The sequence below is a fragment of the Gracilinanus agilis genome, chromosome 6, assembly GCF_016433145.1.
Source record: "Gracilinanus agilis isolate LMUSP501 chromosome 6, AgileGrace, whole genome shotgun sequence".
Classification (NCBI taxonomy): domain Eukaryota; kingdom Metazoa; phylum Chordata; class Mammalia; order Didelphimorphia; family Didelphidae; genus Gracilinanus; species Gracilinanus agilis.
The window spans coordinates 63,086,909-63,104,017 of record NC_058135.1 but is presented as its reverse complement, the minus strand read 5'-3'; the positions used below and the strand labels follow the sequence as shown (position 1 = coordinate 63,104,017).

The window sequence follows — 17,109 nt, the reverse complement described above, 5'->3', positions numbered from 1 at the left end:
GGGAAGGGGGAGAAAGTACTTATTCAAGGGCATTCTGTTGAAGTCAGAAAAGTCAAAAACAGAGTTAGGAGGGGAATGAAAACTGGCCAGTTTGGACCGCAAGATGGAGGCCCAAATGCAGGAATTCATCAGTGGGAGAAGGTGGTGCTAGCATGGTGGAAGAAGTGTTTTGGGGGAAAGGTTGTTACAGGGGAAGAAGTCCTCAGGAGCCAAGGGTAATTCTAGATGGTGATGGCAGCAGAGGAGGAGGCATGGCAGCAAAGTCCGGAAAGTCAGATGGGAGTATGGGAATATGACAGGAACCATACTTGCAGTAGCTTTGATAGCAGGGGAGAAATTATTGACTGTGCTCATCATAAAAGTCAGCTTCAAATTAAAATACTATAGAAACCCTCTTGGACATGAAGGCAAGGTTTCAAGCCATTCTGTGGAACAACCTATTTATTATTACTGTGCTTGTTAGATTTTTGGACAGGCCAACACAACAATGAAACGGTGGATCCTGGACTTTGCTTCCAAGAGAAAAGAGGCAGAACTCCGAAGTGGAATAATTAGAAACAACAGCCTCTGGGACAAAATTATTTTCAACAAAATTCAGGTAATAACTGGACATTTAACCATTTCTCTTAGTGCTTAAGCTAGCCAGGGGCCAAATTTCAAAAGGGGAGTTTGAGAAGAAGGATATAGAGGATGTGAGCTGTGTGTGTGTGTGTGTGTGTGTGTGTGTGTGTGTGTTATTCCTTGGATACATAAATCTTTGAAATACAGTCATTGGCATAGAGCTAGAAGGGACCTCAGAGGCCATCTAATCCAATCTCCTCATTTTACTGAGACCCTGGGAAAAGGAGTTACTAGCCCAAGATCACAGAGATAGAAAGCATAAGAGATAAGAAGGACTTGGATTCCACTGCTCTTTCTGTAGTAGTAGTAGAAATAGTGGTAGTGGTAGTAGTAGTGATAATAACAGTAGAGGTAGCAGCAGCAGCTAACATTTAAGGAGGAAGCATAGTAAAAGACAAAGATTCCTCAGGCCAGATAATCTCATGACTTGGGTTCAAATTCCACCTTTGGTAGCAGTTATCTTTGTGATATCAGGCAAATCATTTCCATCTCTGAGTCTTAGATTCCCCATTTAAATGAGGGAGGATGGGCCTAGCTGACCTCTGAAATGTCTTCCAGCTCTAGATCAGAGATCCTATACTAAGTCACTGCAAGGGTTGCATTTGATTCTGACAACAACTCTGTGAGGTCAGAACTATGAATCTTGCTATTGTTGAGTCATTTCAGTTGGTCCAACTCTCGGTGACCCCATTTGGGGTTTTCTTGGCAAAGATACTGGAGTAGTTTGTCATTTCCTTCTCCAGTTCATTTTACAGATAAGGAAACTGAGACTGAATTTGAACTCATCAAGATAATTCTTCCTGACTCCCAAGTCCTGCATTCTGTCACAATGTCACCTAGCTGCCCTACAGGTCTTATAGGGTATTCCAAAGACCTTAGAGTGCTTAAAGCTTAAAACTTCACTAAAACTTTTGGGACAGCCTATATTATACTCATTTTATGGATGATGTTAAAATGATCCCCAAGTAATTATTTAGTATTTACCATGTGCTGGACACTCTGCTAAGCATGGGGGATTCAGAGACAAAATGAAAAAGAGTCCCTACCTTGGAGGTTCCATCTCCATCATTTAAAGAGTTGAAAGTCCACAACTAGGAATCAGTGACACAAAACTAGAGTAGAGAGGTTAGGGCTGTATTTGGAGAACTGGGCAGCATCTGCATGGGGACTGTAATTGAGCCCAAGGGAGTTAAGACCACTGTGAGTATAGAAAAAGGAAAAAAAGAAGTCCTAAGACAGAATTCTGAAGCCAACCTGCTGGGAAGGTGGGATGGGAATGCTAATCCAGCATAGAAGACTAAGATGGAAAGGTCATGCAGGTAGAAAGAAAACCAGGAAACAGCATTATCACAAAAACCTAGGAAAGAAGATCTATCCATCTGTTGGTTGCAACACACACAGACACAGCTAGCTAGTTAGGAAAGGTGGTGGTATTTGAATCCCAACTCCAGTCTGACATTGACTCATGACTCAGAGGAAGGAGTCACCTCTGAGGTTTTCCAGATTCTCTGACTTTTGTAAAGTTGTGTGGGTTCACGTGGCCTTCCGAGAACAGAACTGGAGCTGGAGACAGGGCGTTGGTTCAGAAGAGGCTTTGGTGCATTAGAAAAATTCCCAGAAATGCAGAGTAGAGAAACTCCACATAGCATAAATTCTTGTATATTTTACCAGCATCCTATTTCTTTTTCCCCTCTCTATCCCTTTAAGGCAAGCCTTGGAGGAAAAGTCAGGTTAATGGTTACTGGAGCAGCTCCTGTATCAGCAACTGTTCTGACTTTTCTGAGGTCAGCACTTGGATGTCAGGTAAGTTGTTTGGGATGAGTGAGCATCTGGGGGAAGTGTGTGTGTGTGTGTGTGTGTGTGTGTGTGTGTGTGTCTGTGTGTGTGTGTGAGAGAGAGAGAGAGAGAGAGAGAGAGAGAGAGAGAGCAAGCGCGAGCGCTTGGTGGTAGCAGCAGCAATTTATTTGACAGTTTTGTGGCTGGAAGAAGAAAGGACAGAATGATAGCAGATGCAGGGAAGGGTTATTCTACCAGGTGTCATTCTGCAGGGGTCAGTCTCAGTACCTTTTGCAAGATGTCATGAAATTGCCCATACTATTATCTGCCTTGGTTAGTGGCATGCACTTTTTAGGCCCACTTGGGCTTAGTGTAGTCTTGAACCATCACACAGAAAACCCCTGTGTGCCCTTCTCAGCAGAAGTCCATCTCTGTGCCCGCCTCTCCTTGGTACACCGCTTATGAATGGGACATTCACATCTGCCTTATGGACCATTGAAAGTCTTTGTTGTTTGTTCAGTAGCTGGGATTGTTAAACTTTGAAGTAATGGAATTGTCTTTGTCTTTCTTAATAATAATAATAATAATAATAATAATAATAATAATAATAATAATAATAATAATAGCTAGCATTTATATTTAAGGTTTCCAAAGTGCTTTTACATATATTATCTCATTTGATCCTCAAAACAGCCCTGTAAAGTTGGTGATATTCTTATCTCCATTTTATAGATGGGAAATTTGAGGCATTAAAGAGGTAGTGACTCACCCAGCACCTCACAACTAAAATAGTGAGGTAGGATTTACACTCAGGACATTCAGACTCCAAATCTAGCATTCCATCCACTGCAGCACTTGACTGCCACCTACTGCTATCTGTAATAAATGGGAGACCTACTACCTTTTTGTAAAGCTTGCACATCTGGACTGGAGAGGCTTCCCATGGGATAATTTGTTGGGAGAGAATTTCCCAGGGTGATCTCACTGGTCCTTTTTAAGCACCTTCCACTGCAGAGATTTGTGGCACAACCATGAGGCACCAACCACATTTCTCACAGACAGACCAGACTCATTTCTTTGCCAAACTCCTCTAAGTTTGCAGAACCTAAACTTCCTGGCTTTGACTTTCAAATCTAATCATTTTACCCTGAAAGAGCCCTTTTGTAGGACTGTCTTTCACAGTACATATAAGTCTCCCCACTCAACTCTGAAACCAAGAGTCATTGCCCAACACCTGGCTAGGGCTAAGGTCAGTTGCATCAAAATCAAGTTTAGAACCCAGATCCTTTGACTCCAGTCAGTGATCATTACTCTGAACCACAGTGATTGGCTACATATCTACATATAGTTATGTGTACATGTGAGTATTCATGTGTGTCTCTATGTTGATAGAGATAGGTAGACAGACTGATTCTAAATCTTGTTATGGATCATCAGAGTCCTATGAGATGACCTAAACAGCATTCATCCACAAGGAATGACCCAGTGGCCTGTTGATCTATGATAGAATCAATCTTGCCATCATGAGCAAAACCACTTATAAAATAGTTCAAAGAAGCTTTTCTTCTCAAAGTAATGCATTACAAATATTGTTTTCAAAAACAAAAAAAAAATTTCATTCAGCTGTTCATTTTTGTTGAGATTGCTATTAACTTTAGAATGCAAGTTAAAGTTAAATTAAACAAAATTATAAATACTTTGAGGTTCCTATTTTATGGAAAAGGGGAAATATAAATTTTATGAAATAATAACATCTTAATACTGTGCCCTTTCTAGTCTCTCTCTCATATATGAACTTATTACTTGTCATTTTAATGTAATCTCCTTTATTCAGAAATATATAAAGGCATCACTGTGTATGTATGAGGTCATGAAATATGAGATCGGCATATAGCTAGAAGAAGAAACTCAAGAGGCCATCTATCTAGATTAGTTTCTTCATTTTACAAATGAGTATACTGAGGCCAAAGAAAATTAAAGTATTTCAAAGATACACAAGTTCACTGGTATAGATGCACCCTTTACTGTGTGATCAACATATATCAGCATCCCTCATTTTATTCAGCTCTTCCCCAATTTTTGCACAGATGTTCCCTTGTTTTTCAGACTCTGACCCCATTTGGGGTTTTCTTGGTAAAGATGCTGGAGTGGTTTGCCATTTCCTTCTCCAGCTCACTTTACAGATGAAGAAGCTGAGGCCAACAGGTTAAGTGACTTGCAAAACAGGTTAAGTGTCAGAGGCAGGATTTGAACTCAGCAGATGAATCTTCGAACCTCAGGGGCAGCGCTCTAACCATTGTGACACCCAGCTCTCCAGAGGTTCCCAGTGTATTGCTGATATGGGTTAAGGCATAATGAATGTCTTTATAGAGCTAGTACTTTTTTCCTCGGTGTTGTCAGGTTATGGTTGAAAAGTAGTAAGACAATTGGCCAAAGCATAGTTTCATTTTTGTTACTCTTATACAATTGCCCTATTGTCCTCAAAAAAAAAATAGCACCAAATCATAGTTTTACAAATGGTGTTAGATGTTAGCTTTGTACTTTTTTCATAGATGGCCTTTTTTTAAAGACTTGAAGATACATAAAATATGAAGCCGTCCACCAACTCCACGAAGATTCCTAGTGGGTTGGACACTCAGAAAGGGGAACCAAGGAGTGAAAATGGGTTACAGGTTAAGGACTAATGGAAAGAGAACATGAGGCGAGAATAAAGACACACAGACACAAAAAGTTTTGGCATAAGGTAGACAGACAGTGAGTAAGCTCTGATGGTCAAGAGCTTCATGGTTAAGAGCTCTGATGGTTAAGAGCTTCTTTACCAACTTATTTCTTGTCACCTTTATTGGGGTTACAACAGTATGGGGGGAAGGGAAGAGCTCAGTGGCTTGATACATTAACATTATGAGGTAATCATCATAAAATGCAAACTGCCAAAACCAAAAACAATAGGTAGAGCTAAGATCTGGATCCAGAGCTGATATGGCCTAAAGCATCTACTGATATTTGATACCTATGTTAATTGATCATTGAAGGAAAAGTAAGGAGACTGAGATAACTGACTCTCTTCTGGGGTGTAGCCTTAGGGAAGGGCTTGATGTTCAATTTGACTCAAGATTACAGAGATCAATCATTAGCAGTATAAGAGTTAAGTTTTTTTGAATACTTCTTAAAATAATATCACAATTACTGTATACCTGGATTGCTACAAAATATTAGCTTTATCCCAATAATTATCAACCCAGCAACTCAATCAAACTTTAGACAATGCAATATCAAATAATTTAAATGTTAAATGCTACTTCATTGAACATGTTAACTCAACACTGTTTCACTGTTTATTCTAACGGGCATGCAGAACAAATTGGATACAACAGATTAACTTTTCAAAGGTTATTACTGTAACAAATTTTAGAACTTGAGTTACAGTTTACATAGACAAATTAGCTTTCTGTATAGCTGTTTAGCTGGGAAAACACGTTAGCCCAATACCACACAGCATATATTCTTTTTAAAAAAATTCTCATTTTTTTAATCTGGTTTTATAAAAATTAACACAAAAGCAACATTCTCAATTTAAAGGGTTATCGACCTGAGGTCTATTAATTTTTTTTAAATATTGTAATAGCTACTTCAATACAATTTATTTCCTTTGTAATCCTATTCATTTATGAATTTTAAAATGTTATTCCAAGAGGAGATCTAAAAGTGTCATCACTAGGACTCCATGACACAAAAAAGGTTTCAAATCCTCTGCCTTTTAGCATTTTGTCTGTTCTTTTAAAAATATTTGCCCTGTATAGTATTTCAGAGGTAGTACTGCCAAATTTTGTTCTTGTTGTTTAGTCATTTAGCCAAGTTCAACTCTTCAAATCTCCGTGGAACCATAGCACAGTGGGCCCTTCTGCCCTCTCTATCTCCTGAAGTCTGTCCAAGCTTGTGTTCATTTCTTTCATGACCAATACTTTATGGCTATAATTTTTTGCTCCTGATGTAACTCTGGTAACTAGAAAACAAGGCTAGCAGGGTCCTGAAGTTATTCTGTGATGTGGGATTTCATTGCCTTTTTTGTGTCTGGGACCCCTCTGGCAATTTAGCTATGCCTATGGGCCGTTTTTGCAGAATAATGATTTTAAAGACCTAAAAGAAAATCTATAGGATCAGAAAGGAAAGCAGTCATATTAAAGTACAACGACCAAAGCATCGTGTTTTTTTAAACCCTTATGTCACATCTTAGAATCAATACTGTTAATTAGTTCCAAGCAGACAAGCAGGAAGGGCTAGGCAATGGGAATTAAGTGACACGGCTAGGAAGAGTTTGAGGCCACATTTGAACCCAGGACCTTCAGTCTCCAAGCCTGCCTTTCTATTCACTGAACCATCTAGTTGTATCCCTACCCCCAAACAGATTTCTTTAAAGTTCATGAATCCTAGATGAAGGACCCATGCCTTAATGAGTTGTTAGCAGATTGGACTAGATGAGTAGGCATAATATACATGTAATGGAGAAGATAGAAACCAGGCCCTAATGAAGGACACACTGAAGGATGACTTTTGTCATCCTGGTTGTGCTGAATTAGTCAGTCTGTGCTATGGCCATTGGAACTGGTTTTAGGGAAGCATCAAGGTGACATAGTCTAAAGCAGTCATCCTAATAGAGTCAGCTAATTTGTGACTCTCTTTACCTGAAAACCAGAAGGCTGCCTGTCCCACAGCTTGTTGTCAGTCACATGTGAAAGGCAGCCATAAAAGCAGCTTCTACAAACAGGAAGGATAAAAATATTTTTGTCTCATTGACCAAGTACAGATCGAGATGCTCTCCTTTTTGGCATAATCCCAAAGCACATTTTTTTCATAGTCCATGAACCCCCCCTACAAATCTGGGGAAAGGTTTTGATTCTCAACATTGTGACACTGGTGGTCTTTGGGAGCCACCAAATCCTGACAAAGGCTTATAACTCAGCCTGAACTTCCCAATTCCTGGCACTGGAACTGGCAAGTCTGGTATCTAGTTTCTTTCCTCTTGGGTCATAAGTTGGATTGGGTTAAAGCTTATACTTACAGTGCCTAGCTGAACAGAAAAAAGAAGCCCTTGTTGAAAGACCAAGGAGACTCACTACAAAGTGGGGACCTCTGCCAGCTAGGGATTAGAAAGGTCCCTGCATTCTTGGACAGCTTAGGACATGGTGTATAGGTGGCACATTTGTATCTTCACATGAATGTACATCTTCAACCTGTCTTTTCACTGGTGTAGGAAATTCCCCAGGTGAGAAAACACCTTCTACCAGTACAGAGAAATGGCTGCTCTGCAACTTTCTTGGAGAACCACTTGGGACACATAGAAACAGGAATTAAAACTGATTTCCCCGCCACACACACACACACACACACACACATAATTAGTATTGATTCTAAGACAGAAGATAAGGGAAGAAGGAAGGAAGGAAGGAAGGAAGGGTGGATAGACAGATGGATACCAAGTATTGGTTCCAAGGCAGAAGAGTGGTAAGAGCTAGGCAATGGGGGTTGTGACTTGCTCAGGCTCACACAGCCAAGAAGTGTCAGGGGCCAGATTGGAACTATTAATATTAAAAATGATAAAGGCTTGTATAAATATATAAATTAGTATTTTAATTAAAGCCATGTTGATAGATAAAATCATTAGACCACGTGCTTGTAAGCATTCAAAACTGCCGCCTCCATTTTGTCTCCTGTTTCCTGGCCATGGCCTACTCGCAAAAGAGACCACTCCCTCCTAACCCAGGAGATTTAAGCTCTCCCCTGCGGAGACGGAAATCAGTTGGACCATGTTGGATCACGGGAAATGTAGTTTTATACATTTCCCAAATTTTACTTTTTACAATTCCCCGTGAGGTCCGGCAAAAAAAAAGGTTAGTCCTTTTTTCTTCGCTGGACCTGTAAAAATAGCAACTTCTAAATTTTTCAGGAATTTTGGGGATAAAAGAAATAGATGAACAAATGGTTAAAATTAGACGCATTGACAAAAAACCAATTTGGGGGGCTGTCCCCCACTGGCACAACAGTGTACAATTTAAAACAATACATACAACTCAATTTCAACTCCCCATAGTTCAATCAACTGCACCCCAAAGTTCAAAGTTTGGTCTTCATGGTACAGTGAAGGCTTTTCAGACATCTTCATGGTGTCTTCACCAAACAAGTTCGTCGTCTGGATTCTGGGGAGATGGCAAGATCCTTATCCTGAAATTATTCTCAAAAGAATTTAAACTTTACATTATAGATTACAAAACATACATTCTCTTCTAAGATTTTATATAATTCCCCGTGAAATTACTCCTAAAAGAGTTAAATAAATATACATATATTTTTACATTATCGAATTTTAAAAAACTTAACAGATATCCCCGTGAGGTAAATCTTAAACACACCTTTTTTTCTAAAAAAAAAGGGTATCTCAGGTCAGCTAAGGATGGCAAAATACAAAGAATAAAATTCAAGAAAAAAGAAGAAAAAATTAACTTGAAAATGAAATGTGCAAAAATCTGGGGAAAATAAACTTAGACCTTTGAATGAAGGCCTAATTAAAGTGAATTCAGCAGTGTGCAATTACCCATCCAGGGCCAGGACTAAAGGGAAATGTCTCTCTGATCTGACTTATCATCAGCTTTTTAGGGAAGTGAGCCAAATAAATAACCAATCTTAGGTGCTTTCTAGGAATCTAAGTCGAGGGGACCCACGTCCTCTAAATTTTTAGAAAAGACTGGGACTCCAGGACTCAACCCCAATTTCCAAGCTCTAAAGTATTGGCATAGAACTGCTATTTTGCAGATCTTAGTCAGTCAAGTCTCTGACCATGTGCTTTCTTTAGCACTATTAATGGCTTTCATATTCCCTTCTGGAATCAGAGAGGCATTTAAATCACAGTCCTATAGGCTCAGGTATTTGCTGTAGAATCAGAAAAAAGATAAATAATAATTATATATGTACTTCCAGTACAAGATGATAAAAAGGAAAATCAATTTCTCATTAGAAAAATGTTTCAAAAATCAAAAATATATATATATAGCTTAGAACTAGAAGGGTTATGTTACCCCAAAATGAGGTTTTCATTTTGTGAGTGAAAATGGATCTTACAAAAAGCAGATTTACAGTGCACATTCAAATAGAGTACCATTATTTCCAATAGCACATTTTAAAACAATAAATAATGATGTTCAAAATCATATACTTGTTACAATCTGTAACCCTTGGCAAATGCTGTTATTGCTTCCATAGCAAAGAATATACAGGAGCTCCTTGACTCTCTGTATTTAAAAAAATCCTGGATAGGAAATGCTTCTACCCATTTAAGGCAATAATATCTCTTATAATAAAATATACAAAAGCTTTATCCTTTTAGACAACAATTCTTAAGGATTTAAAGTAAAAGTTAAAAAGATCTCTTGTAAAATTACAAGGTAATATTTAAAGCATGGAAACTTTCAAGGTTCTTTGCAATTACCAAGACAGAATAAATTTTAAAGACATGTGCTTCTATAAGATGTTCATAGATGGTACATATAACCACATTGTTTCTCATACAGTAAGCTTTAAGTAAATTAGGAAATATAATAACATCATAAGCAGAAACTTCATTAGTGTAAAATGATTCAGTGCAACAGGAAAATCAATGAAATAAGCAGGATTAATTAACAAAAGTAATTAGCAATATATAGTAAGATACAGTCTTTTTAAAACAGAAATAAGCTCATTCAGTTCCGAGGTTTTAAAAGTTCACCCCTGATTTCAATTTAAGGTTCTTTTGATTGAGTTCTGCTGAGTTTAAGGGTTTTTTTTCTTTTTTCCAAAGTTCTGAGCAGGTATGGGGGTGAATATTTCTTCCCCTGAGTTCAGTTTTTAATCACAAGCAAGTCTGAATAGGCCATTCGGCCCCATTAAGGGTAAACGCTAGTTGCTAGGTCCACGTGGTGTCGGGTCATTGTAGAAAATCCCACAGGTAGAGCTTGTGTGGGTGGCTAAATTAGGTCTTTAGAGAAACACGTGGAAGGCTAGAAATAGGGAGAAAGGGGAATATACCCAAATCGTTTGCAGCAGAGCTGAAGCAGTCTCTGGAGGTCGAGATCTCAGCAAAGGCAGCAGGACTGGGTGTCCTCCATGTTAGAGCTCGGGGTTGAAGTGGAAGCGGCAGCCTCAGCAGCATCAGCGAGTCAAGAATGGAGATCAGCGGCAGAGACAGTCTGGCTGGGCTCCGGGATTTTAGTTTAAAGCCAAAAGCCCGAATCGGCTGGCCTGACCTCCCTCCCAAGGTGGCTTGGGCTGGACTGGCGGGCTGAGTCCCACTGGAGGCAAAAACGTGCTCTTGCTTTTAGCAAAAGCATGGCAAGGAAAGTCACTTTCCTTTTTTAAAAAAGTGCTCAAAAGAGCTGAGCCAGGCCAAAAAGAAAGCATGGCTATCGTTAGGCTATCTGGAAGACTGAGAGTTCGAATTTTGTCCCTTCGTGGTCGCCAAATTATTAATATTAAAAATGATAAAGGCTTGTATAAATATATAAATTAATATTTTAATTAAAGCCATGTTGATAGATAAAATCATTAGACCACGCGCTTGTAAGCATTCAAAACTGCCGCCTCCATTTTGTCTCCTGTTTCCTGGCCATGGCCTACTCGCAAAAGAGACCACTCCCTCCTAACCTACGAGATTTAAGCTCTCCCCTGCGGAGACGGAAATCAGTTGGACCATGTTGGATCACGGGAAATGTAGTTTTATACATTTCCCAAATTTCACTTTTTACAGAACCCAGGACTTCCCGTCTCCAGGTCTGGTTCTCTATGCAGTGAACTAGCTGCCCCAGAATGTGTCCACTTTCAATAATGATGTAAAGCTTTGCCAACAATAAATAATATCTAATGTTTTTGGTATTGCAGTTCTATGAAGGCTATGGACAAACAGAATGTACAGCTGGATGTTCCTTGACAGTGCCGGGAGACTGGACAGCTGGTATAGTTGTATTTCTCAAGACCTCTCTGTAATGTTAATTTAATTGATCAAAGATTTAACTGGAACTACCCTGTGTTCTGTGCATATCGAGTCTTCAGACCAAATGATCTGTAGCCAGCTGAGCTGTAAAGTGGCTTCTTTGGCATCTAATGCAAGATGTATGCCATTCTGGCTTTATATGCCTCATCTTTTCCCTCCACCTTGGGCTTGAAGAAAGGGATGGATCATCTCCCATCTTTGTCTCTCCCTCACTTTGAAGCACACTGAGTTATACATGCACAGGAGATTAAAGGAGCGTTGAGGGGTTGGCAAGTATGGAATTGCCCAGGGTGGAAATCTCATCTACCAGACCACAACTACTCTTGGACTTAGTAGATCGAAGTCTTACAGTCTTGCCTGAGGCTGAAAAGTTCTTGTTCTGGGGGCTCAGCTAATCAGGAGTCTTCCTGTCTCTTAAGCCCAGCATTTTACCACAGCGGGCTACCTCTCAGATATTCAGATCTATTTGTGTTGGCATACACTCATACGTGTATGTATACACACACACAGCACATGTATGTACATATACATCTCAGTTATGAGCAGAGGGTATAGGTGTGTGTATATATGTGTACATATAATATGTATATATAATAGGGAACATGAAATTTATAAATGTGACTTCTCTAAAAATGACTTCTCTACTCTCGAGTTAGAAAGCATAGGCTTGGGATTTTTTTACCCTCGGGGAGGTCTAGTTGGGTATTGGGGTCCCTTTTTGATGGGGCAGGGAAAACCCAAACCTTCACTGATGTAGGAAGCACCCTTACTTATGAGTAAAGGACTGAGGTAGCGGGGCATTGCCAGACACAAAGGACTTCTGGAATTGAACCTAGTTTACAGCTCCCTTTGGCAAAAGAAGTCTAAGACACTAAGAAGAGTTAAGGGGGGTTTAAGATATATCATCATCCACAAAACTGTTTCCCCTGTGTATGGCTTTTTAAAACCCTTCCACCTTAGAATCAGTGCTGTGTTTTGGATCCAAAATAGAAGAGTGGTAAGGGCCTGGCAGTGGAGTAAAGTGACCTGCCCAGGGTCATCCACTTAGGATTGTCTAAGGCCAGATTTTGACCTTGTTCTCAATCCCCTGAGGCACCTAACTGCCTCTCTTGTGAATATTTTCTTAATGGTCATCAGAACTTTGAGAGGATGTGAGTTTTTGCCAAAGACTAAGACTTTTATGGTCTTTTAATTCAAAACTAATAGCCTATATTAGTTACAGTGATATACAGGAAGCCACCATAATGTTCTCACTTTATTTTATATATTTATATATCCCACAAAAAATACATAAATTAGAAATATATAATATGAAATACAATCAAAATGCTCATCTTGGTATAACTTGATATAATTTATATTATTTCATTTAATCTGTTGTTGATTGAAACAATGCAAAGAGAATGGTAGGGACAATGACAAATTTAAGTGGCCAGAGTAGATTTTGGAGGCTTTGACCTGTGATTTTACGGAATGTCTCTGCCAAAGCGGGATGGCGATTTATAGACTCATAGGGTTGTGAATGAGAGGTTAAGAGACTTGCCCAGGGTCACACAGCCAGTAGGTGTCAGAGGCAAGACTCTATAGCATTGGTTCCCAAACTCTTTTGGCCTACCACCTGCCCCCTTTCCAGAAAAAAATATTACTTAGCCCAATGGAAATTAATTGTTTTTTATTTTAATAGAAATTAATAGGAAAAATAAATGCACCTGTGGCCATCACTGCTCCCCCTAGATCGCTGCAGCACCCACCAGGGGGCGGTGGCACCCACTTTGGGAATCACTGCTCTAAACATTTGAGATAAGTAGAATTTTGACAAGTCTAATAATTGTTTGAAAGCTCTGTGTGTAAACATTGACTTGAGAGCCTCATTGAGTTAAGTGGCCAACTTATTGACACTCACCCAGGCATTCTGAATGTCCAGCCCAGGAAGCTTGTAAAGGGACTTCTGGCTCCTCTGGGGCTAGACCTATTTTGGGGAAGAGGAAGTAAATCTATATAAAGAGAAAGAGAGAGCTGGAAGGGCAGTATCTAGCTTAGGGAGGACATGGGCTCCATATTCCACATTTCACAAATGAGCAACTGAGGCTAGTGGTTAAGTAACTTGGCCAGAGTTACACAACCAGCAAGTGGTCTTCATAACTTTGAGGCCAGCGCAGTCTCCATTATACCACAAAAGAATACACACATATACCAATAAAGAAATATTTATATGTGTGTGTGTGTATAAATATATACTTATTTATACATACACATATATATACATATATATATTTACACACACACATATATATATATATGGGGGGGCACTCAGGGACTGTCTTTTTAAAATTTTTCTCTCTTGCTCAGTGCTTAGCATAATGCGTTCCAGTTTTTTTTCAGCCCAGACTTTTCACCTAATTTCATAAAGGAACTCCCCAATATAGAAACTCCTTCTACTGATGATGATAATAAGCAACTAACTGATAACTGAGAGTTACCTAGACAAACAGATGATGAGTGACTTGCCTGCAGAAATGGTGCCTAGCACCATTTGAAAACAGCATTTTTACCCTGGGTCCCATAAACTTTTTTTGGTTTTTAAACCCTTAACTTCTGTGTATTGGCTCCTTGGTAGAAGAGTGGTAAGGGTGGGCAATGGGGGTCAAGTGACTTGCCCAGGGTCACACAGCTGAGAAATGTCAGAGGCCGGATTTGAACCTAGGACCTCCCATCTCTAGGCCTGACTCTCAGTCCACTGAGCTACCCAGTTGCCCCTCCCATAAACTTTTTAAAAATATATATTTTCATAACTATATTTCAGTATAATTCATCTCCTTTGACATTTTATGTATCTTGTTTTATGCATTAAATTTAATTTATATTTATTCACTAGGATTAAATATCCTAGTGAATAAATATAAATATAAAATATATAAACATATAAATAAATGTGAAATATATAATTATATAAATAAATGTGACTTTGAGGTTTATTCTGAGGCGCAGCTAGAAAGCACAAAGGAAGAGCACCAGGCCTGGAGTCCAAAGGACAGGGGTTCAAATCTGACCACAGGCATTTCCTAGCTGTGTAACCCTGAACAAGTCACTTATCCCCAGTTGCCTCGCCCTTGCCACTCTTCTGCCTCGGAACTGATATGTAGTATCAGTTCTAAGATAGAATGTAAAGGTTTTAAAAGGAAAAGATTATTCTGAGAAAGAGTCCATGGTTTCACCAGACTGCCAAAGGGGTCTGTGACCCCAAAAAAGATTAAGCACCTCTCACTTAACCCCAAATCCCTCCTTGCTTTAAAACCATAGTGAACCCTTAATAAATATGTTAAATCAGTGTCACTGAATACAAAGTGCTTGATGAAGATCCCAAGATGATGGCAGTTAGTCCCAGAGAAGTGATCATATTTCATTTGATGCATAGGCCATGTTGGCGCTCCAATGCCTTGCTGTCATATAAAGCTTGTTGATGTTGAAGAAATGAATTACCTGGCTGCCAAGGGAGAAGGTGAGGTGAGTAAATTTGTACCGATTGTTTATGTTTCAACCCCTGTCCTCTCTTGTCTAGCCCCTAACTTTCAAAGAAGACAGCGGCATAACACATGTCGGAACTTTTAGGCTTAATCTTGTTGATGCATCTAGAGTGAAACACGTAATACTTTTGAAGATGCCTTTGCTTTTAAATTAGTACTGAGCACAGAGGCTAAAAGCTATGCAGTAATGACTCTATTCTTCCCTTTAAGGCAGTAGGAACAGGGTTGGACCCAGGGACTTTGGCATCCTGGAGGCCTCCAGGGGCAGTTTATCCTTGGAGCTTAGCTAATTGCCCTAGATATCAATTAATGAATTTCTTACAGCTCAAACAATGATATCCTTTTCTCTTAATCTTAAAGTACAGATATCCCTTCTTCATCTCAGCTTTCCCCATCACAATTTCCATGTATTGTGGGTCAGCATAAGAAATTCAATGGGAATTTGGGGGGAGTTTTACAGAAGCCACATATGATCCAGAAGAAATTTAGAAACTCAGAAATGCATAAAGTATATGTATAATATCAACATATCTTTTAAGAGCATAAATATACACAATTTCTTTTTTTAAAGTTAAAATAAGTAGACTGAAAGTTTGTTAAAAGAATGCAAAAGCCCACAGACAACACAATAAAGGTTCAAAATGTAGAGATGTCTTTGAAAGTTTAACAACTCATAAACATAAAGAAGGCCCTAAAATACCTCCATAAAAGAAAAGAGGAGCTCAAGATAGACTTCTTCTCTGGTAAAAGGGAAGGCCAAAATATTTTACAGGGATTTTCCAGCTCCCAAGCATGGTGTAGAAGGAATTCCTGTACTTTCTTGGCAATCTGGGACCAGAAGTGAGAAAGGGACTAACTATCCTTAGCCCTAAACATTGTGACCAGAGCCTACCCAGTAATCCATCTATGCCTAAGGCCAGGGCCTGAAGCAGAAAGTATGGGATGTTGTAGGTGGACCCTGAGATCCTTGGTTGGTCTGGTTGCCTTGTTGATAGTAGAAGCAGCTTCCTAACTCCTTGCATAGCATTCCTCTGGCTTTGGAGTGCAGAGAAGAGTAGAAATTTCCAGCTACCCAGAGAAAAGCTTTTTTTTTTTTTTCTCTTTTCAGAAAAGTCTTATTAAATCTCATGAGTTGAACATTATCTCTGTTAGCAATTCCATTGATGGCACTAATGGTATCCAAATTCCATTTTTCTCAGATCTGTGTAAAAGGGCCAAATGTATTTAAGGGCTATTTGAAGGACCCAGCAAAAACAGCAGAAGCTCTAGATAAAGATGGCTGGCTGCACACAGGAGACATTGGGAAATGGTTACCAGTAAGTAAATCCCCACTCTTTTTGCTAATATATTACTCTAAAATGAGGTGGGTGTGAGAGGAATCTCCTCGGTAATCACCATGTATCTCACATTTCTCACCCATTTCAGTCCCCATTGAACCTGCCCTTCTAACAAAACAGTTAAAAACAATCAGTATATCTGATAACCTGTGCAACATTCTGTCCCTTTTGTCTTCCCTTCTCATGTTTCATTATTTATTCTCCAGGACCAAGATTAATTGTCACAATTACTTGGCTTCCTAATTTTAGGGCTCCTTTCCTTGCATTTTGTAATCATTTTCCTCTTCTCATTTTTCTCAGCACCATTTCATATAAATCTTCTTGTTCAATCCTTCATAATCATCATTTCTTACACTGCAGTAAAATTCTGTTACACTCAAACACCACAATATGTTCAGCCATTTCCTAACTGATAGTCATTAGGTTTATCCCCAGGTATTTGCTACCACAGAAAATACTGGTATATATTGCCCCTTTCATTCTAGCTTTACTTTCTCGGAATATGTGCCCTGTAATAATAAAAATAATGATGATGATCATGATGGTAACTAATATTTTACACATTGCCAGGCTCTTTGCTAAACACTTATAAATATTATCTCAGTTGATCTTCACAACAGCCCTGAGAAGTAGATGCTGTTTTTATACTTGTTTTGAAGATGAGTAAACTGAGTCAAAGAGTAGTGGCATACTTGGCCAAAGAGTATAAAAGTTTAAGTCTCCCTTTTTCTTCTGTAATTCCAAATTATGGTCCAGGATGATTGGCTCACTCCACAATTCCAAGAACAGTTCATCAATGCACCTGTTTTCCCAAAACAGCCTGTCCAGTAATGAT

The 17,109-nt window shown here is 39.1% G+C and overlaps 1 protein-coding gene across 2 annotated transcripts in view; it reads left to right on the top strand.

Annotated features, from left to right (window-relative positions):
- The window catches only part of ACSL1 (acyl-CoA synthetase long chain family member 1), a 99,222-nt gene that overhangs the window by 75,557 nt on the left and 6,556 nt on the right, over nucleotides 1-17,109 (top strand). For both annotated transcript variants that reach the window (XM_044680801.1, XM_044680800.1), the window contains exons 13-17: nucleotides 464-598; nucleotides 2,329-2,424; nucleotides 11,302-11,374; nucleotides 14,829-14,917; nucleotides 16,137-16,253. In XM_044680801.1, coding sequence (XP_044536736.1) covers nucleotides 464-598; nucleotides 2,329-2,424; nucleotides 11,302-11,374; nucleotides 14,829-14,917; nucleotides 16,137-16,253 — 510 coding nt within the window. The remainder of the gene's footprint in view (nucleotides 1-463; nucleotides 599-2,328; nucleotides 2,425-11,301; nucleotides 11,375-14,828; nucleotides 14,918-16,136; nucleotides 16,254-17,109) is intronic.